Genomic DNA, 23319 nt, shown 5'->3' with positions numbered 1-23319 from the left:
AAAAAAAAAAAGGAGAAAAGAATCACACTAGGAGCAGAAAAGCTGTTTGAAGTATTTGTATACCGCCTACATTGAATATACCAAATTTCATTATTTTAATATAAATATACTCATTGCATATTTATTTTTTTCCACTCCTTCCCCTCTCCCATCTCCCCTCTCTCCTCTAGTTGATGCCTTCATCTCCTTACTCTTCACTTCTCTTCATCTTCTATTCTTCCCTTCATCTTCATCTTACCGTTATCTCATTCTTCATTTGATCAGCCAATCAAATTAGCCATCATCTTACTATGTGATTTCGAATGTGTTTGGGAAAATGGGTATGCCTTGGAATAAGATTAGAGCTCTTGTTGAGGGTATGCAATAAGTAATTTGATGGGTCTTTGTATGTTGAGGCTGCAATGGACGTATTCAAAGTCCAGGACTAAGGAAGCAATGGAGGTATTGAAAGACATGGACTTTAATGGGTTTTCTCCAAGGGACGTCCATCCTCTGCTTGCCTTTTGATGATATAAGGCTGCCACATCATCTCTTATACAATCCAATGGTTAAGAAACTCACATATCACCTGGGAAAAAATTAAAACCAAAATGTAAATGATATGCACAACAATTTCTCCGAATTTATAGCATGAACTAGCCTCATTTCCAAGATAAAATTTGATAGGAGGGGAGGAAAAGGTGAAAAAAACACTTTTTGTTTTTGTTTCTGTTTTATGAAGAAAAATGCAATTGGATGCTACAAAGTGTCCAAAAATGCACTAACAGTTGGCATTAACCATGATGGACCCTCAATAAGAATTTAAAGTATCCCCAATAGGAAAGCCAAATTTTCTATTGTTGCATATATTGCATAAAATCTCCCTCATTGATAAACAAAAATCCAAAGTGATGAGTTGATAATATTGATCACAAAAGATAATACAACACCCTCTCTCTTCATCCCCCTAACTCTCCTACCATCTTTACTAACTACATTGGCAAATATTTGACAGTGGCAGCTCCTAAACTATAGGGAATATTTTAAGTTGGCACACAATATTTAAAATCTTTCATATTACTATTAACCACTAAAACTACAAGACCACACAACAGTTCGGCATTTTTCTCTAGTTGAAAAGCACCTTTCTACTAAAATGATTTAATTTATAAAAAAAATATGTAAATATATTAAAAAGATTAAAATATTAACATATAACTATAACTGTTTCTCATTGGAGCCAAAACCTAAAAGCAATAGCTATAGTTGAAAAGCTATGCTTTATGGGTGCTTTAGCATTTTCTTATTGTACATGCTCTAACCCTAATTTACAGAATGCCAATAGGAAAGCCAAATTTTCTATTTTAAATAATCGGCATATGTTGGATATGCTACATAAAACTCATTGATAAACAAAAATCTAAAGTGATGAGTTAATAATATTGATCACAAAAGTACATGGCCTTTCTAGCTCAGTGTAGAAGAGACCATATGCTCTTTACGAGACAGTCCCCGACCAAAATACAACATCAAGGTCGCCCACTCTCTTCATCCCCCTTAACTCTCCTACCATCTTTACTAACTACATTGGCAAAGATTTGACAGTGGCACCTAAGAGGCTGAATAAACAATTTTAAGACATGTACAGGTGTTAGTGTTCTTCAAGCATTTGCTGGAAGCTTGAAATCCAGCATCTCCCTTATATTTAACCGAATGGATGGCCCCATCGACGAGCATATATGTGCACTTTTCCAGTAGACACCTTTTGCACCTGGTGGCTTATTTGCTTCTACTGATTTCTGTCAGGTAGAGCATGAGTACAATCAATTTTCATGGCAAGTGGGTGCAGTTCAGACAGCAAAAATATTAAGGAAGAAGGAGAAGAACTTACAACTGCGGCGAGCAAGTTTACAAGAAGGTCTTCTTCAGGAAAGTCAGCTCTTCCAAAGCGTAAGTGAACTATACCAGTTTTATCTGCTCTGTATTCAACTTTCCCCTGCTTGAATTCTGCTATGGCCTGAAACAGAAAATAAGAGTAAATGAATTAGGCTAAGAAAGCAGACTTCTTATGATGTTGGCCTCCCACAAGTAAATCAATTCATGTACTTTCATAGTCAGATGAATAACCAGGTTGTTTCTACTATCGTTTTACATTTGCCCTCATTGTATTTCATTGTGTCAAATGCATTAATATATCACTTGATTTGCTAGGAAATGCAAATTTGAACCCTCTTCTTCTCTCTCTCTGTAAGCTTCTTGTTTCTTTTTTCCTCATTTCATTATTCTTACTATGTCAGAAACATAGATGTATACGTGCATGCATTAAGGTATGAGGAAAGAACTAAAACCATAGCTAGGGACTAGTTAAAAGTTACAGGTAAGAAAGAGTATCCATGCAAGTGCAGGGAGAAATGAAAACGGGAAAATTCCAAACCATACCTGAGGTATATTAGGCGTGACGGTACCAGCTTTTGGATTTGGCATGAGCCCTCGTGGTCCTAGAATCTTTCCTAGGCTAGCAACCTGAGACAAACAGCAAAGACAATAAAATGAAAATTACTGGGGATCATGGTTTCCAGCAATGTAAGAATTTGCACATCATGCATAGATACATCCTTAAAAGCACAACAAAGAACATAAATATTAGAAAAAAGCTATAACAAAAACAAAAACTGTTCATCAGAATCTCATCATGCACATCAGGATTTAGAACCATTAAGAAGCTGAGTAGTTTTCTTTTTTTGGCAGGAAAAATAGATTTCGTTTCAATCATAAGACATAGAAGTTCGTTGACAAAAGAAAAAAAAAAGGACCATGGCAATTTATGTTTCAACCGATTAATCTCTTTACTTCTCCCGATGCATATTTCATTGCTTTAAGATGAATATGATTCTTCATAGTCAAATATTATAAAGACACTATATATATCTCTGATTAGAACAATATAATAGAGGCAACACCTTGGGCATCATATCTGGTGAAGCAATTAACTTGTCAAAATCCATGAATCCTTCTTTTATCTGTTGTATCAAATCGTCTCCACCAACCAAATCTGCTCCAGCATTTTTTGCTTCCTCAAACCTTTCACCTGTAGATATTAAAGAAAAAGATAACCTTTAGGAAAATTATGAAATACCATGAAAACAAAATTTAAAAAAAAAATATTCCAATCACTAGAACATGAACATGGTCATATGAGTTGATACCATTACTATCTATAGAAAGGTATCAGGTGTGACTCTATAGGTCTATCTATTTGTGTATTTTAATACAGATCAAATAAGAAAAATAAGGTGTATTTTAAAATAATGCTAAGTATAGGAAACCTGTGTGCATGTTTCTGGAATAAAATGAGCTCTAGGAAAGAATCTTCTTGCATATTGGGCAAGGAAATATGAGAACCATTATATTTTAGAATTTTTGAAAAGTAGAAGACATGTAATCTCAATATAATTCCAACAAACTAGAACATATGTCTACTGAGATTAAACAATAAATTCCTAAAAAAATACATTCCAACTGACTAATGAAATACCCAAGGTGCAATTTTGTAGATATAATACAAATTTTCCATACTAGATTAAATCTACAAAAGTGTGTGTGTATATATATATATAGGCCCCTTTAAGTGTGGGATCCCATATTTGAGGGATCCCTCACAGGGGCCCACTCCATATAGTATTTCAACGATCCGAATTGTCTATTTTTTAAATCTATATTCAAAGATCATCCTTGCAAAAAATTAAGCAAATCAGAAACCATAAAGCTATCAAACGTTGATCAAATAATAGACGAACAAAATATTTTCGATAAACACTTGAAATGGTGATCATTTAATCAACGGTCAAATGGTTTCCGATTAACCTAATTTTTGCAAGCATGATCCTTCAATGGAGGCCAAAAAAGTAGACGGTTCCGATTATCAAAATACAATGTGGAGTGGGCCCCATGAGGGACCCCACAAATAAGCCTAAATATGGGATCTCACACTTGAAGCTCTCTTTATATCATATATATATAATTAAAAAAAAAAACTCAAGGTATAAACATGTGTACAAATCAACAAGCAACAGACCTAGAGCCAACTATAAGCTAAAGCAAGACAGTACAACATCTCCAACCTCCTAAGTAACTAATTCCAGGGCTAAAACTTATAAATTAAAAATAAATAAAATAAATAAAAAAACCACTTGAGAAAGAAAAACCTCATTGATGGCTACTTTCATTTCATATTCTTAAAAAGAAGCAAGAAAAATCTTACAAAATTTTTAACCTCGTTTAGACCCAAATGACTACGAGAGCCTTCTCATCAGGGGAAAAAAACAAAAAAAATCCAAGTTTAAACATAGAGAAGAAGTTGACTATGCCTTATGATGCAGGACAGAAGCGTAGGCTGCTGTCTTGCTGCTATATTAGGGCAAAAGTCTAGAATAGACCGATCTTCCAGCAACAAACAGTAGAGAAAATAGAGATTTAAGCTATGAAATCAAAGATGGAACGTTGATAGATGAGTTCTAGGGTTTAGGAGCCCAAAAGAAACTCTCAAATCTGATTTATCAGAAAAATATATTGATAAAAAACTTTCTATTACAACTTAAGCCTTTAGCTTATATAGGGAAACATAAACCTAAGATGACTAGAAAAGCATAAACCTAAACTTACTAGGAAAGCATAAAACTTAGTTAACTAGGAAAGCATAAAGGTAAATCCATCTAATAACCAAGAAATTAGAGTCCTAAACAAGCTAGGAACTAAAAATTGGAAAGCTACTAAATTTTGCTAAATTCTGGAAACCCTAGCAGATGCTCCTGCATCACCTTATAAGACAAATGATACTGCCACAGTCCAATTTGAAGTTTGAAAAGGAGTGTAATACACTAATCAGAAATAGACAGGTATTGGTCACCAAGATCAGTGGCATGGAATTCACATCATCCATTACAAACCCAGATCATGGAAGAAATGAGAAAATTAAACCGCCTCCAAAAAATTCATTTGCATAAACAATCCCTTGACAGAAAAGTACAACCATTTAGAAATGCCGAGATTCCAGCTAAGCAAGCATTTCTTCTGTTCTTTTCAATCAAGGTAAAAGCATAAAGAGAATAAAACCCCATCCAGTAAAGATGTTCCTTGTGTAAGCCTTTTAGGCTTAATTGACAGAACAATTTAGCTATAGAGAATTCAGATAATAGTTTCAACTTTCAAGAACCTTTTTTCCTACCTATTTACACATGCTAATATGGAAATTGCTCATAGTGATGCTCCTCTACAGTTATATTCACTAGGTTGAAAGTTGGAAACTTGTATCCTCACTAAGTTCAAATAAGTGGTTTACATAATTGGTTCATCCCCCTAGCTCATACTAAATGACAGATATAAATTACTTTTTTTCAATTAAGGACAATGGTACAAAGGTGAGAAATTGAGAACAGTAACTACCTTGAGTAAGAACAGCCACTTTAACAGTCTGTCCAGTTCCGTTGGGCAGATTTACCTAGTAAAAGAATTCCCAAGCACATAAACGATTATAATGTCGTACCATGCAGTGGATAAGACTGTAAGTAAATTTCCCATTATCAACCAGAGATCAGAAAACTCACAGTTGCCCTTAGCTGTTGGTCATTATATTTTGGGTCAATGTTGAGGCGGAAATGGGCTTCAGCAGTTTCTACAAATTTTGTACTCGTCATTTCTTTCAGTAAAGCTATTGCTGGCTTCAGTTCATACTCTTTTTTGTTTTCCCTCAATTTTTGAATTTCCAAGAATCTTTTGGACCTCGTCTGACATTTTCAAGACAAGACAATTGAACACTTGAATCACTACCGAAATCTTGGAAGAATGTAAAAAAAGGACACTATAGGACTATACCTAACAACAACAAAATAAACTAAAACCAAATTATAAAAATTTGTTAAAAAAAAAAACTTTGGGGCTTTCTTCTTCTTCTTCTATTTTCAGTCAACTGGCTTTCTTCACTTTTTAATTATACTAAAAGAATGGGACACCCAATCAACCTTGAAGAGATACAAATAATAAATTTGTGGAACCAGTATCTTCTCAAAGACAATAAAGTGACCTAAATAATTCAGTCAATCCTTAACTTTAGAATTTGAAGAAAAAGAACAAACGAATGAGTTAGAATGACTCTGTATCTCCTTAAAGGTTTCAACAATGGGTTTTTTCTGAAACGATTTCTAAAGTGATAAGCAAACAAGAAAAAAAAAACCATTATCTAATCACTAAATTAATCCATATTTCTCAAAAGGTGAAAGAACAATACAAGAATCATTGGGCATAGTTTGTCACAATAAAAAGGCAATAATTTCTGAAATTGAATCCCAGAACCATAATGAAATCCTTAAGCAAGCAAAATCCACAAACGAAATAACTAAAAACACAAATTCCACCCAAACAAAAAGCTAAAACAAGCAAAAGAAAACAAAAAAAAGCACATACTCTGTCTCTCTTTAAAAGCAATGCGGCCTTCCCTTTCTTGGGCTTAGGAACAGCAACAGCAACAGACCCATCAGCTCCTTTTACTCCATCTTTCTCTTCCACATCCTCATCCAACTCTGCCTCAGCAGTCAAAGCAGCGGCAACCACATGGAAAGGCTCGGACTTGGCTTCCTTCAACAAACTCAAATTGACCCACTTGCTTGGTCTTCTCTCTCTGGGCCTCAAAACCAGTGGGCAGAGAGAGAAAGTTTTGAAGAGTGGCTTGGGCTTGAAGGAGACGAGTGAGGAAGTGAGGTCTTGTGGGTGCACAGAGGAGGCGGCGTACGTTAGCATGAGGGACGAGGGTGTGGTACTTGTAGCCATTGTTGGAGCTGTGTCTCTGCAAATGAAGCCTTGGGCAAATTGCTTATCTATCCATATAAATTCGAGATAAGAGGTGGCTCTGTTGTCTACTGCAGAGTTTGTGGATAGTAGACCATAGCTTCCATCAGCAATAGTGAATTAAAATGATAAATATAAATGTTTTATTATTATTATTATTATTTTTGTTAAACTGAGGCCCAAAAAAAGAAAGAAACTAATTGTGTACGAAACGGGCTCTAGCAAGCCCAGCAACAACATCCTCCAAAAAAACTGCTCACAACATTCTCTAATTCCGACTATCTTAAATTATTGGGTTAACCATTTTATTTTTAAATTTTAATTTTACTCTTAAAATAAAAAATTTAAATTTTATTCGTTAGGTTATTCGATACTTGTCTGTCGAAATATTTGTGGTTATTCGATACCTAACTGCCGAACATTGGCGGAGTTTTTGGTAAGTAACTACTGAATGGAATTAAAAAAGATATTCGGCAGTATTCTATCAAATATTGTCATTATATTTGGCAGTAAGCTGTCGAACTCCTTAGTATATTTTGGTAACATGGTACCGAATGAGTTTGGATAATTCCATAATTTTTTGCAAGAAAGGTAAAATAGAAAAAAATTTGTCCAAAATATATTAGGGTAGTCGGAATAGCCTTTGCCAGAAGAAATTCCGAACGTAAGAAGGAACTTCTAAAGAAACCACCCTACAGTTTTCTTTCCCCAGCCCACAAATTCTTTTATATTATTTTACTCTCATTTAGTCATCTAACAGAAGCGGTCACACCGAGATGATTAAAAATCATCTAATCATATAATTGTAGTCAAATAAATAAATGAATACAATGTTTTCATAAAACAAAAATTGAAATAATTATAATTAGGGCTTTTTTATAGCCCAAAATATGGTCCTCAAGGATAAAAAGGTCCACATGTGCTCATTTATTTCAAGCCGGCCCATTTTAATGAGCCGAATGCTTGGTGCTTGTTTTTTATTTTATTTTTTTATGAAACTATTGAGCAAATTAAGTACAACCCAGCCAACAGTTTCAACCATCATATAAAAATGATATTTATACAAATGTCTTATGTTTTTTGGTTACACATACATGTGAAAAATGAATAAACAACACAAAAGTACACTAATTTAGAATCACATTCATCATAATTTTATATGTTATTGTTCAATAATTTCAATTGTCTACGTAGAAGAAAAAAGGGAACCATCGAGCACTCAGCCTTGCACAAACACGACGTAGAACAATGTTTCTACGGGCTATACATTTATATCATTAGTTTTTTTAACAAATTTATAAAAACTCAGGTGGACATTCTTAACATTCAACGCTTTAGGTGAGTTATTTTAGAGAGCTGCTATTTGCACACCCCTAATTTTCTCTTTGCACACCCCTAACAACCTAATTTGTGAAATTACTTAATTGACACAAAGAGAAATGACCAAAAAGGACAACCTTTATTATTTGAAAAAAAAAAAACTCCCCTTACACACCCATCCCAACACTCTTACACACCTCACCCAACACTCTTAAACCTCAACCAAAATAATCCTAAAACTCTCATTGCACACCCCCTCCTCTCATAACCTCATCTCTTCATTTTTCCTCCAAACCCTAAGTTTTCTCTCTTGGTCACATATACGCAATAAGATTGTAGAAATACATATTAGTTTTCATGAATGGAGCCTTCACTCGTCCCTTATTCACCTTTCGACGAGGTATGATCGTAATTTTTTGGGTTTTTTTTCGTGTTTTTCATTTACTGTTCGCGGTTCATTCGGCGAACCAGTACCGAACGTTTCTGCATTGTTCGACAGATGACTACCGAACACAACTAACATATTCGGTGGTTAACTACCGAATGAAAATTACAAAAAAATTTAAAAAAATCCATTCGGTGACTGTTTGCCGAATGAACTTATGAATTTCGACAGACACATGCCGAACATTTTACATATGTTCGGAAGACATCTGTCGAATGAAGTATTTTGTTTACAAAAATCGATATTGTTCGCTAGTCAACTGTTGAACCAAGGTTATTGGTTCGGCAGATTACTACCGAACAATATGATTTCGTTCGGTAAGCTTCTACTGAACAGATTCATTTCGTTCGGTAACCTTCTACCGAACGTACTGTTTTAACATTATTTTCATGTTTTATGTGTAGGATGATGAACAATATGAGCAATATGGTGGTGCTTTTACTCGAAACAGCAAGGTTGAGGACTACATTGGGGCTGAGGTCGAGGTCGAGGTCGAGGCCAAGGTTTTGACCGAATACTCACGTGACTATAGTAATGAATTCACAACAAACGAGGTATGAATTTGTAATTTGGGAAATATATGTTGCAAATGTAGTTGAAATGTGAATAATGTAAATTACATATGTGTAGATATTTCATTCGAGGGATGTATTGGTTAGCTGGGCACGTGCACAAGGAAGGACGAACAACATAGTCATTGTCATTATGAGGTCTAATACAGCAGGGGTGGGGAAGAAGAAAGCTAGAGTGTTCCTTGGTTGCGAACGAAGTGGTCACCATAGGCCATCCAAGTATGATGCTGATAGTTGTATAGTAAAACGTCCTAAGGATGGTAGGGACTCTACTACAAAAAGATGTGGATGCCCCTTCTCATTAAAGGGTGTGCAAACTGGTGAAGGACATTCATAGATGAGGATGAATGGATGCTAAGTGTGGTATGTGGAGTGCATAACCATAGAGTTTTAGTTACTGGTGAAGGACATTCATTTGTGGGGAGATTATCTGAAACAGAGAGTTCTTTATTGGTGGATATGTCTAAGAGTTTAGTGAAACCGAAGCAGATTCTGACCATCTTGAAGGAAAGGGATTATTCGAATACAACAACAATCAAAACAATATACAATGTCAGACACCGAAATAGGGTGAAAGAGAAGGCTGGAAAAACTGAAATGCAGTGTTTGCTAAGTAAGTTATCTGAACACAAATACTTTGAGTGGCATAGATGTTCTGGTGGTGATGATATTGTGACTGATTTGTTTTGGAGCCACCCTGGTTGTGTTGATCTCTTACGTGCATTTCCACATGTATTGATCATGGATTGCACGTATAAGACTAATAGGTACCGTCTGCCACTCTTTGAGATTGTTGGGGTCACATCCACAAACATGACTTTCTCAGTTGCATTTGCTTACATTAGTTATGAGAATGAAGACAATTACATTTGGGCTTTGACTAGATTGAGGTCGTTACTCAGCGATGATTGTCTTCCTGGTGTGATTGTCACAGACCGAGATCTAGCACTCATGAATGCAATCTCTGCAGTTTTTCCTACTGCTAGACATTTATTGTGTAGGTGGCACATTAGCAAAAATGTGATGGCAAATTGCAAGAAAAAGTTTGGAACCAAGGATGATTGGGATAAGTTTTATAGTTCATGGTATTCCTTGGTAAATTCAACGTCAGAAGATGTGTATTTAAGAGACTTACAGCAGATTGAATCTAAGTTTGGTTGGGTTCCTGGAGTTATTGACTATTTGAAGGACACTTGGTTGATACCTTTCAAGGAGAAGTTTGTGGCTGTATGGACAGACATATGTATGCATTTTGGTAATACAACTTCCAATAGGTAAACACTTTCACATATTTGGCATTACTGGTTAATTATTATATTGTGTTGCATATAAACTAACTTGACTCTATTAATAGGGCGTAAAGTGCACACGCGAAGCTAAAAAGGGAACTTGGCTCTAGCCAGCTTCCCTTTGATACCTCTTGGGCACATATACACTTATTGTTAGTATTGCAGCATACACACATCAAGGCATCATTTGAGAAGAGTCAAACGTTTGTCCAAGTCAAAATGAGACAGCCGGAATTGAAAGATTTGATTGGTTATGTATCTATGGCGGCATTGACTATAATTGCTTGTGAGATTGGCCGGTAATTTGGATACTAACTCAACTATAATTACTACCATGAACACTTCATTAATGTGATGCTTACTGACTAATATAATTCTTTTCTTTTTGTAGGGCCGATTTAAATCCGACTGGAACATTACCGTGTGATTGCACTATTCGCCATACACACTGTTTGCCATGTGCACATGAGATTTTGTCGTATAGGCGACGTAAGATGCGTATTCCACTTGATTCAGTGCATCCCCGTTGGAGAAAGTTGGATATGCTTCACGAACCACAAGTGATAGTGTCAAATCCATCGGTTCAGTCAACACTTGATAGACTAGCAATATGGATGGAAGGACAGAATGAGGACACTAAGAGGATGATAAGTTTGAAAATAGAAGAGCTTATGAATCTAGAGATAACGGTGCTAAAAGAACCGCGTGCGAAGGTAAAGACTAAAGGGCGCCCTAGTAAAGCCGAAAATTCTACCCGCCGTTTGTCATCTGCCTTCGAGTATGCACTTTCGGGTCAAGGTAGCCACTCACCATCACCTACAATATGTACAGTTGGCACCAATTCGCCAAAGAAGATGCCAAAGGCAAGAGTATCAAAATTGAAGGTATATATTCATTTGGATGATCTTACTTTATTTTATTAATACTCATTGCATAATCGGATTTATTTATATTTTTCTACAGGCATATAAGACATCACTCACGCCATCTGTTCCGACCCACCGGTATACACAGCAATTCAAAGCTAGCATTAGGCCATTCATTACCGGTGCCACTGATGTGAAATCCGACGGTCATTGTGGGTATAGAGTCGTAGCTTTGGCATTGGGGTTGGGTGAAGATGCGTGGCGGAAAGTGCGTATAGATTTATTCCACTCGTTACGGTCATTGTCCATCCTATATGAGTCCATATTTGGTCGATCTCGAGTTGCTAAGCTAAAGCATTCGATTGAGTATTTTGAAGAACCTCTTATTGCACCAAAGGATTATTGGATGGACATGCCGGAGATGAGATATGTTATCACGACATGCTATGGTGTAGTGGTGACCCATGTATCTAGGTCGTTATGCTTAACATGCCTACCATTTAGCGTACACCCAGATATACTAGAGGGATCCGAGATTCGTGAGATTGGTATCGGTTTTGTCAATGACGATCATTTCGTACAGGTACACATTGAACTATATGGTTTGTTTTATTGGATATTTAAATTATCTTTATAGGTACACTTAGTGGATATTTATTCCATATTTATTGAACTCATGTGTAATGCTATTTTATAGGTACACTTAGTACCGGATCACCCCATGCCACCTATACTAGATCCAACATCGCCTTGAGCAATTCAAAGAATTTGTGTGCCATAGTGATCCATCCACACAAGAACCTGTGTCTCTTGATAGTGATTGATTATGTTTTGGACTTGATGCATTTACATTGAGTTATGATGAGATTATTGTATTATTTAAATATATATAAGTATGTGGATTTAAATATATATAAGTATGTGGATATTTGTTTTGCATGAACCTAAGTATTTCACATAAATAATGAGGTGGATTCAATTATATAAATTAACCATAGTATTTGACATAAATAAAACCTTATCTAGTTACAGAAACTACAAAAATATCAAGTTATAATCATTGGCGGGGACGCCGTCTCGAACCGCGTTGGTATGTCATAGTGTCCTGCAAGTGCGTCCCCTATAAAATATGTTGCAAACTCTGAACCGACTGATAGAGGTAAGTAGGACGTGTGATAGCAACTTCTTCGCCCATGTCAATAATCGGCTGGGTAATCCGTAGCATCCGAGCCTCGCGCTCCTAAAAGCCAAAATATGCGAACATTAACAGATGCAATCGGAAAATGAGAAAATTTATTGTGTAAATTTACGTACCCGATAGTATGCAATATCCGATGTGGCGTGTGGGTCAAATGCACCTCTGCGAGTAGGGTTGTGGACGATTGGATGTGATATAGAGGTGAACCAATCGAGGTATCCTCTCACAGTATCCGATGGCCGCCTCACCGGTATACTGCGCGCCTCCTCAGACAACACGTGATTTCCCCATGCCTCCCATATACCAGCTAAATAATTGTACATGGGTCTGTATGAGTGCGCATTCGAACCTCTAACCCCCTGAAAAACCGCACGTGGTGCAGGGGGGATCGTCTGTACCCTTCCAAACTGCCTAAGTACTCTCTCGGGACAGTAAGGCTCAACAACATCAAAACACCTTATCATCCCTGTGAAGAATGCTATAGCTGGCAATGGGTGTGCTTGTCTTTGAGATTTGTATGGTTCCCAAATAACTTGAAAAAAAAACAATAAAATTATATAGTTGAAAACATTAACGTAATAATATAATCCTAAATTTATAAAAAGAATTGTAAATTACAAATATACCTCGTCAGCCGACAAAACATCAAGTCGTTGCCGTATTCTTTGCACTGCTTCAAGATCATTGCCACCATCCCGCCTTGGAGTCCAGCGGAGCGCACGAGGTGAATTCTCGGAATAATTCATATCGTACGATGGACCGAAAATGGTGTGCATATGCTCGTACACCCAAGCCTCTATCAGTGTCATATATCCGCCGATTTGTTTGACACCAGCTCGAGAGGCAAATCCAAACTGCCTAAACAACCATGCTAGGCATCCAGCGCCCCATGCGTAATAGCTAACAGTGTCTAGATTAGTGAGTAGTCTGAGATATTGGACTTGTACCCTTGTGCCAGTCTTATCTACAAACAGGGTACAACCCAATAAATACAACAGATACGCCCGGGCTGCACATTGGATTTCATGCTCAGAGTCGGCATCAGTGACATCACTAAAGCACGTATGTAACCACTCTAATCGTACATACTCACCACCAAAGTCCATCAACTACTCTGATGCCTGATCCCCACTAACTCCTAAATATGCAGTTAGTAGATATTCAGAAGTAATGTTATCCTCGACAAGTGTAGCCACTGGTGCACCACCAACCGGAATGCCTAAAATGTTGGCTACATCATCTAGTGTGATGGTCATCTCACCAAAAGGCAGGTGGAATGTATTGGTCTCCGGATGCCACCTCTCAACAAAAGCGGACACCAACACTTTGTCAACCGTACGGTAAGAAAACTGCACCAGTGATGTCAACCCAGAATTAATGACATATCCCTTCAACCGGTCATTATCTGTTCTGGCCCACAACTTCCACTCACGAAGCTTGGTGGTTTTGGACATGCACCTCAAAGGCTCCCGTTCCTAATTCAAACATAACCAAAGAAATTCACTCATTATTACTGCAAGTTACACAAGCATATAATACCAACTGTTAAAGATCATACCTCGTTGTTCCAAATGTCAGCAGCTACTTGAGTTCCATAACTCCTCAGCAGGGACGTGTCAATGAGACCTCCCGAGAAAGGCTTAGCAAGCTCGTTGGGATTATCCTCATTGTAATCCTCAACCGGAACCTCAGCTTGTTCAGGAACTGCCTCACGACTAGCTCGTGCTTGTACTAGCCTTCTTCGCCCAGAAGCTGTGGGTCGTGTTCTTTGCATATCATCGGCAACATCGGGAACTTCCCCTCTGGATGAAGATGCACCACGTCTGATTCTTCTTCTGTCCATCCTATATTTTCAAACAAGAAATTGAAAATTGTTTTAGCAAATATATGATTTTTTAAAAGCTTAAAAAAAAAAAAATCAACACAGGTGGTTCGGCAGTCAACTGCCGAGCAAAGTGGCAACTGTTCGGCAGTTGACTGTCGAACACAGTGGCCACCATTCGACAGATGGCTGTCAAACCAAAATAGGGAAATTCAAAATTTTGCATTCGTTCGGTAGCGTGTTGCCGAACCAATTCATTTCGTTCGGCAGGTAACCACCGAACTAATATTCATTGTTCAGCAGTCACCTGTCGAACCAAAATATGGAAATCCGATATTTTGCATTCGTTCAGTAGGGTACTGCCGAACCAATTCATTTAGTTCGGTAGCTGACTGCCGAATGAAATGAATTCGTTCGGCAGACCAATTCGAACGAGCTGCGAAATCAGAAAACTAAAAACCCCGAAAATGCTCACTCCAAAACCCGAAATCCTCCCTACAAATCATCTCAAACAGACGAAAACGGTATTTGGGATGGATTAACTAATTCAAATTAGATAAAAAAAAGTATTAGATTTACATTTAAATAAACAACATTTACATTTACAACTAATTTATTCGAGAAACTCACTTCTAGTGGCTGTGGTGGGGATAGGAATGGCAGAAATTTGATGAGGCCACTGATGGAGTTCACGGCGGTGCTGACGACGGCGATGACGACGGTGATGAAGCCGGAGGTGGGTGTCGGCAATGGTGGGTGCTGGTTAGTTGTGAGGTGAGATGGGGTGAGGTAGGGGGGGTGTGTAGTGTAGATGTGTTTGTGGGGGTGTGTGTTTGTGGAGGTGTGTAATGTTTGGGTTGAGAGGGTGTGTAAAGAGAAATTTAGACATATTAGTGACATTGGGGTATTTTGGTCATAATAGGGGTGTGTCAAAAAGAAATTTTGTATTTGACAAATTAATAAGGGGTGTGTAGGAGAAAAATGTGTGCAAAGAGAAAATTAGGGGTGTGCAAATAACAGCTCTCTTATTTTATCATTGGGGATTCTAGTGTGACATTTTTATCATTTACTGTTGTAATTATAATTAAATGGAAACGACTTTTAATTTAGATTTTTTTAGTAAAGATAATCTTTAAAGTGTGGCTTAAAAATGAATTGTTTGTACGGTGGGCTCAAAATGATGGTTAGTTTTGTATTAATTTACTAAATAATTAGCTTTAGTACACTCGCGTGTATACATATATATATATATGTGTGTGTGTGTGTGTTTTTTATACTAATAAGGGCCTAACATACTTCTAAGAGACCCAAAAACCATCATGTGGAGGTTTTTCAATTACACAATTCGTCGAGTGTTCGAATGCTTAGACAAAATTATGTGTTCCTGCATTGCAGTTACATCTCACTTTTGTGTTGCAATTACACATATGTAGCCCTACTAAAAATTATAAATTGTACACCAAAAACCCAACAATCTCCTAAAACATACTGAACAAAAAAAATATTGTAATTGCACCCTTTCATGCCATTATATCAAAAGCAATTGCAGTGTAGTTACAAAGAAAAAAAAAGAATAGGACAAGCATTCAAACGATAAATGCAAAGTTGATACACGCTGTGATTTTAGAGAAATTTGGAAAACTAATCAATTTTGATTTCCATTAAAGACTTTTGATCAATTTTTAAAATTTTTAGAATTTTGACTATCAAATAGTACTCGAACTTCCTTCGAGAAGTGCTCAACGCCCCCTCTCAAGTAGTACTTGAACCCTATCAAGTAGTGCTCGATGTGTGTTTGAACACTACTTTATGGCCAAATTTCAAAATTTTTTTTAAAAATGTTAAATTTAGGTTATTTTTTCAAATTTTTCGTGATTTTAAGGGGATTTTGTCCTTAAATTTTTTTTTTTTTTGAAAAAAAAACTATATGAAAGTTTTTGAGATCTAAAATGGTTCTTATGGGCAATTTTCAATAGTTTACTTTATATTTTATTAACTAATTGTGACTACATTAAAATCACACAATTTTTTATCATGTGAGTCACATTTTACTTCATTTTTTGTTTGTTTGGCTCCATTTAATATTAATTAGCAAAAAGCCACAAAAAGTTGCATGTTTCACTCATGAAACCATGTAAAAGTTCTATTCATTTCCAAGGGATATGGAGTGGCTTCAAAAAAATAAAATTATGACGCCATATTGAACTCCATAGTTGTATTCAGGGGCGGAGCCACATAGGGACCGGGGGGGCACATGCCCCCCTCGCCTTTAGTTAATTGACTTTTTTTGTTGATTTTTTATTATTTTTGAAAAAAATATATGACATATATTTCCTAAATAATTATTTTTTATATAAAAAATGAAATTGTTTCTTGCGTAACATGTGTAAATCGAGATGATCATTATATATATATTTTTTAATGGTAAAAGTCGATCTATGTTGCTCATTTTATAAAAAAAAAACTCTTATTTTTGTTGGAAATACTTAATGATTATTAACTTAAGAACAAGTTAATTCTCTTGAATTTTTTGTTTGTGAAAGTAATTCTAATTATGTAAAGATGATTTGTATTGTTATGAATGGCTTGAGAGAAACAAATGTACATTAAAAACAATGAAATTATCATACAACATTCTTAAAATTTGAAGACCCATAAAAGGAAAAATATTATGCTTATAACACCAAAAAAAAAATTATTAATCAATACTAAATATTTTTGTGTTCCAAAAAGTTTATACAGTACGTGCCCCCTTAGATGAAGATCCTGGCTCCGTCACTGGTTGCACTTTATTTTTGTTTCTTGACACTATATGTATTTTTCGCAAAGTTACACTTTATAATTCAATAGAATTAGAGTTTGTTAAAATAGTGTAGTATTGTTTTATGATTTATGCTTTTAGAGTTTAGGTAATTGTGACTTAGTATTTAGGACTTTAGCCCTAAACCCTGTAGATTAATCCATAAAAGGAATCCGAAAATTAAATTTTTTTATATAACTATAAGTCTATAACTTTCACTAATTAAGTTACATCTCATTTCATATATAGAGTTACTCTTTGTTCAATTGGTGTAATTCTCACCGACTTATTTTTACTTCAATGTGTGTTGAATTTGGTGTATTTAAATTTTAGGTTATAAAAAATTTGGACAAACAGAAATAATTAAAAAATAAAGAAAAAATTATAAAAAAAAAATGTTAGGCACTCGAAACCTTATTTGCGGGTTAGAATGCTTCGTGGTTTAGTTCGAACATTCTACTTTAATTTGATATTGGATGGTATATGTATCAATATCGAATGCCACTTGATTTTAGTTGTCACTTTCCTCTCCTAAGCACGCGAAATGACGTTAAGAGAAATGGCACGTATTCGACCAAAAAAGAAGAAGAAGAAGAGAAATGGCACGTGATGCGCATGTGTTCATTACTCAACGGAAAATTGTATGGAACTAATGTAAGTGGTACATAGAATGATAGGATAACGTAACATAATTCAAGTGTGACACTGTAAACCCTAGTGTGGAAAATAATTGAATAGATAGGGTGGTCAAGAGTCAAGACAATAGAACCACTCGTTAGTCTTTAGTCTTACTCTATCCCACAAGAGATCTTGTCCAGAAAAAAAAAAAAAAAAAAAAAATCGCAAGAAGACCAGTTGGAGAGACAATTATATGAGGACTTGAGGAGATGAAGGAAGACAAGACCAGTTTGGTCAAGCGCGTGCCACCTACTCGACACTTCCTCCGCCAACCAAAACCACACACCAAACTCAACCATCTGAACTCTGATTCTCTCTCTCTCTCTCTCTCTCTCTACTTCTTTAGAGACTAGAGAGGGTAAACAAACAAACCAACCAACCAACCAATAACCACCCAACAATGGCAGTCGCCACCTTCTCCAACCTCTCCACCACTCACACTCTCTCCTTCCCTTCACCAAACCACCACCACCAATTCTCTTTCCCACAAAGCTTCTCTCTCACTATCATCACGCGCAGTATCACCACAGCTCCCTCCCTCACTTTCACCAACAAGCGCTCCTCCATCGCCGCCACATTCTCCTCCACTCACGGCGGTGGGCCCCCCGCAGGCGGAGGAGGAGGAGGCGGAAGTAATAACAATAACAATAATAACAATGACGGTGGTGATGGCGGTGGCGAGGAGCGGGAGCGGAACAAGGCGGAGGCATTGGCGGCGGTGGCGGAGGCGGGGCGGACGTCGGAGAGTCTGCCGAAGGACTTGGCCGCGGCCATAGAGGCCGGGCGGGTGCCGGGGTCGATTGTGAAGAGGTTCTTTGAGCTGGAGAAGTCCGCGGTGTTCAGGTGGTTGCTTGGTTTTGATGGGTTCAAGGAGCGGTTGCTTGCTGATGACTTGTTCTTGGCTAAGGTTGCCATGGAGTGTGGTGTTGGAATATTTACTAAGGTCTGTGCTTCTAACTTCTAACTTATTAATAATTTTTTTTTGAGTTGGGTATATTATTCAATGTTTAATATTTTGTAATAATGAAGTCTCCTAACTGAGGTGACAATGTTTTGTTTATTCATATTCGGGTCCATTTTGGGTTCATTCATTTAAAACAAGTAAAATAATGTAATGCTGAATTCGATCTGTTTTTTATTGCAACGAATTTTGGAATTCTTGGGATTTTTTAATTAATGAGATGGCTTGATTACATGGTTCCGAAAAATCTCTCGAACGACTTGTGCCCCAAAGACTTAATCCTATGAAATTACAGTAAGCAGATAGTTTATTCGATTGGAGATTGGTAACTCCTTGTAAACATCAATTCTAAATAACTCGTTACCATAAAGAGCTCAATCTAGAGTTGATTAATGGTTGAACTTAGATAAGGATATTTCTTATAAACCACGTGGCTATGAACTAAGTCTTCAATTCAAAGATAATGTTTTGGACTTTTTACTAGCAATTATATGTATACTCATTTACTGCATGCTTCATATTTTTATTCTTAAATTTTCGAATTATTGAATACAAAATTAAGTCTCTGTTATATCTGTTGACGTAATCTCGTTCCATGTTGCTTATGTTTCAGACTGCTGCAGAGTTGGAGCGGCGCAGAGAAAATTTTACAAAGGAGCTAGATTTTGTATTTGCGGATGTGGTATATATCTATCATGTTGGATTTCATAGTTCTACGTAATGCAAAACTATTCTCTTGAAATTAAGTATTTTTATTCAGCTTCATACATGAGCAGTTAATACAAGTGATTATTATAATGTTTGCACAATTTGGGCCAGTAACAGAGTTATTCTAAGAAACACTAGTGGAATCTGGGGAAATGTTATCATATAAAAATTAAAAATAACCAAGTTAAACTAGGAAAATCTGCCTTTCAAGTCAATCATTGTATCTTTATTTGGGGTTGTGAATTGGAATAGATGTAGAAAATTATCTTTGTTCATATTGAGCTCAATATGCAATTTTTGCACATCCAGTTACATAATCCTTACTTGGTATTCATGTCTCTGGTTCATTTTCCTTTAATGAAAGTTGCTTGATTGCAGGGTCCTCACTTTTCTCTCTTGTTATTGGCGTTGTTGTAGTTGTTTTTTTGGCAATTTGGTTCTAGGTATCTTATAAATTCATGTAATCCAATTTTTTCAATCAATACATTTGGCATTTCTTAACTTGGCCTCCAACTGGAAACTGTGGTATAAAACTTGGCATGCTATGGGGGTCCTTTTCAGAATTGACTGGTTTACATTGTTTGGTTCAATAGGAGTATTCCAAAACATTCCTTTATATCTTGGCCTGCCATCCATAATGGGCTTACCACCAGAGATAGAATCTGTTAACTGGGTTGCAATGCCAATATCAACTTGTTATCTAAAGTATGAGTTATAGAATGCGGGGATCACTTTTTATTTAATTGCAGTTTTATTAGTAGGATCTGGTATATAATATTCTTCATTTAAATTTCTTCACTCATTTGACTACTTCCTCACACTTTCAGAGGCTTATTAATCTCAAAGGAAAGAGTTGTCCCTTTGATAGTTATAAGCTTTCATGGATGTTAACCTTTGAGTTGCGGCTTAGCGCACAAAAGCTCTGCAGCAATTCTTCAACTTTAGCTTATGTCTTTTGTTTACCAATTTCATGCTATCTGTTCTTTTCTTTTTCTACTTGGTATAGTGTTTCTGTTTTCTGTTTCTTTGTTGTTCCACCTTTTTGGCTGCCATGCTGCTTCTTTTTTTTTTTTGTTAATAAAATATTCTCACTTTAAAAAGAGAATATTTGGCATCCCACTAATTCAGTTTTTTCTTTGTTTAATTTTTTTAATCTTAGGTGATGGCCATTATAGCCGATTTTATGCTTGTCTGGCTTCCTGCTCCTACCGTTTCGCTTCGACCTCCTCTTGCTGTCAGTGCTGGGCATCTTGCTAAGTTCTTCTATGGCTGTCCTGATAATGCATTTCAGGTTATTTTTTGCTTAACTATTTCTGACACTTGAAGTTGCTTTTTTTGTCATATGAATATAACATCATGGAATCATCAATCCTAACTGCAGGTGGCTTTGGCTGGAACATCTTACTCACTCTTACAGAGAATAGGTGCAATAGTGGTATGTCTTGGATTATCTGAAAAAATTTAGCAGTCATGTTCGTGGAAAATTGGATTTAATAATAATTTAATATTTTTATTCAGAGAAATGGAGCTAAACTATTTGCAGTTGGGACCGGTGCATCTCTGGTAAGTTAAACACCTTAGATGTTCTGAAATGCCTCAGCTTTAGACTTTTCAAGTTTTACACAATACATAGAAAGCATGATGGCTTTCCTTTTCTTTCTCTTTTCTTTTTCGTGTGACATTACAATACAACAATTTTCTGCATGCTATATTGGAATACTTGTATCATCATGCCTTTTAGGTAAGGCTATAGATAATCCTTTTTCTCAGCCATGGATAAACTACATCAGTTTTTGCTTGGCCATGTAAAATAACTCTACTAACATTTTGTATTGATACACATAGGATACTTATGTAGTATTTGCTTATCAATTTTTTCTTTCTTTACTTGAATTATAATCCTTGACTGTTTCTAATTTAATGGTCTTTTACATTTGGTTGTTTCAGCTTTGTTTATCTAAAATACAATCTAATCTTGTACTCGATTTTATCAAAAATAAACCAAGTAATTTGTAGAACTGCATTGATTTGGTGGCCATGTCTCTATGAGTATAGGATAATTGCAATCATGTATCATCAATGACAAGCATGTAAATAATTTTCTCCAAATAATATGAAAAGGCCATTCTGAGACTAGGCGTCCCTCAAACCAGTCTTCTAAATAGGTTCTGTCATTCTGAGACTCTAGCGTTCTTAATTTATTGCTATTAAAAGTAAATCTCATTTTCCTTTACGCCATACCCCTGGAGAGATCAGGAGATGTTAGATAACCTGCCCTTTTTCATATTGAAAACTAAGTAATTCAAACATTTCTAGTTTGAGGACTAGAGATATAGCAAGCAAAATGGAACTGAAAGTACTGAACATTTCTGGTTATAAGTTACCATTTTTGTTATATGGTTCATGGCATCAGTAGCCATTTGATGGCTTGATGCCATATGACTGATTACATTTTTTTTTTTATTTTCAGGTTGGTACAGGTGTAACAAATGCATTGATTAATGCACGAAAAGCTTTCGATAAATCTTTTGCTGGTGAAGCAGAGGATGTTCCCATATTATCAACTAGTGCAGCCTATGGAGTTTATATGGCAGTTTCTAGCAATCTGAGGTACAGGGGCCTTCCAAATTTAAGTATTCTATTTATTCTTTATTCTTTAGTAAAAGGTGAAAGAATAGATCGCTCTGTGCTCATGTGGCTGCGTTATTTATTGTTTATTCTAACCCTCTCTCTCTCTCTCTCTCTCTCTCTCTCTCTCTCTCTATACTATGCATATGCCATTTACAAACTGTTCCATACTGACTAATGTATAGAGAAACTTGAGATAGGCTCAGATACAAAAAAAAAAAACAAACAAACAAACCATTTGTGGCATATCTAGATGGCACTGGACCATCCGGGTTATCAAGAACCATTTTATTTATTTATTTTTCTTATCCTAAGTGCATATGAGAAAAGAGAAAGAAGCTCTAATTACATAAAATTGATGGGAATGGTTTAGGTTTTTGGGCAGTGATCTAATTATTGCTTGACTCCATATAAAGTCTACAAGAACATAGTGACAGAAGCAACCCTTTATAAAATCCATACAACGGTTATTATGTGAAAGGACATATACCATAATATGACTTTAAAAAAAAATCCAAGTAGCTTTAACCTCTCAATCCACATTACCCGCATCTAGAAGATGTAATTTCTTGCTTATTTTCGTGGATGTAACTATGGCTTATTCCAACGATGGACAATCTGTGTAGCAAACTGGGGACCTGCATGAGATTGAAATAACAGCTATGAAAATTCGCAAGGGGATTTTAAGATAACAACTAAGAGATCTCCTGACTATTTATGTGTCTTAATTGTTTTATTTGGCAACCACTCTACTATTGATTTTCTGAATTATTGGCAACTTACACAAGGATATGATATACATTTTGTTTAAAAGGTACCAAGTTCTGGCTGGAATAATTGAACAACGAATTCTAGAACCCTTGCTACACCAACACAAGATTATATTGAGTGTAATTTGCTTTGCCGTTCGAACTGGCAACACATTCTTGGGGTCCTTGATGTAAGATCTGAGTTCTCCTTGAGTTTCATTGTATCACTTGGTTGTGTTTTCCTACTTGCTAATCATAATTCTCTGTATTCTGGAACAGGTGGGTTGATTATGCACGTTGGATTGGAATCCAAAAGATACGTGATTAGAGCATAGGGTACATAAACAAAGTTACCTCATTGTGTAAGGAAATGTTATCTTTGAATGGGTATCGATTACATTTATGGAATTACAGAGGATATCAATAGATTTATCAGGGTTGTTTTAGTATTGTTCCTCCTATGT

The 23319-nt window shown here is 36.2% G+C and overlaps 3 protein-coding genes across 3 annotated transcripts; 2 read left to right on the top strand and 1 right to left on the bottom strand.

Moving 5' to 3' along the window:
- Positions 1 to 1388: 1388 nt before the first annotated feature.
- EMB3126 (Ribosomal protein L1p/L10e family) lies at positions 1389 to 6885 on the bottom strand. The gene is made up of 7 exons (XM_086238128.1): positions 6439 to 6885; positions 5583 to 5762; positions 5422 to 5476; positions 2940 to 3067; positions 2419 to 2502; positions 1871 to 1996; positions 1389 to 1778 (listed from the first exon to the last, which is right to left on the bottom strand). The coding sequence occupies exons 1-7, from the start codon at positions 6799 to 6801 to the stop codon at positions 1641 to 1643; spliced, it is 1074 nt and encodes a 357-aa protein (XP_086094254.1). The 5' UTR covers positions 6802 to 6885; the 3' UTR covers positions 1389 to 1640.
- A 1615-nt stretch (positions 6886 to 8500) lies between these two features.
- Positions 8501 to 12065, top strand: LOC147292077 (uncharacterized). The gene is made up of 8 exons (XM_086236125.1): positions 8501 to 8539; positions 8989 to 9138; positions 9215 to 9375; positions 9483 to 10383; positions 10611 to 10744; positions 10837 to 11329; positions 11409 to 11894; positions 12009 to 12065. Exons 1-8 carry the CDS (start codon positions 8501 to 8503, stop codon positions 12063 to 12065), a joined length of 2421 nt encoding a protein of 806 aa, XP_086092251.1.
- A 5959-nt stretch (positions 12066 to 18024) lies between these two features.
- Positions 18025 to 23310, top strand: LOC147292076 (protein RETICULATA-RELATED 4, chloroplastic-like). The gene is made up of 8 exons (XM_086238801.1): positions 18025 to 18752; positions 19384 to 19452; positions 20638 to 20769; positions 20860 to 20913; positions 20997 to 21041; positions 21949 to 22088; positions 22921 to 23046; positions 23135 to 23310. Exons 1-8 carry the CDS (start codon positions 18210 to 18212, stop codon positions 23181 to 23183), a joined length of 1158 nt encoding a protein of 385 aa, XP_086094927.1. The 5' UTR covers positions 18025 to 18209; the 3' UTR covers positions 23184 to 23310.
- The last annotated feature ends 9 nt before the right edge of the window (positions 23311 to 23319 follow it).

This window comes from Dryas octopetala, chromosome 3, assembly GCF_963921425.1.
Source record: "Dryas octopetala chromosome 3, drDryOcto1.1, whole genome shotgun sequence".
Classification (NCBI taxonomy): Eukaryota; Viridiplantae; Streptophyta; class Magnoliopsida; order Rosales; family Rosaceae; genus Dryas; species Dryas octopetala.
Note: the sequence above shows the minus strand (reverse complement) of the source record. Positions and strands in the feature narration are given on the sequence as shown.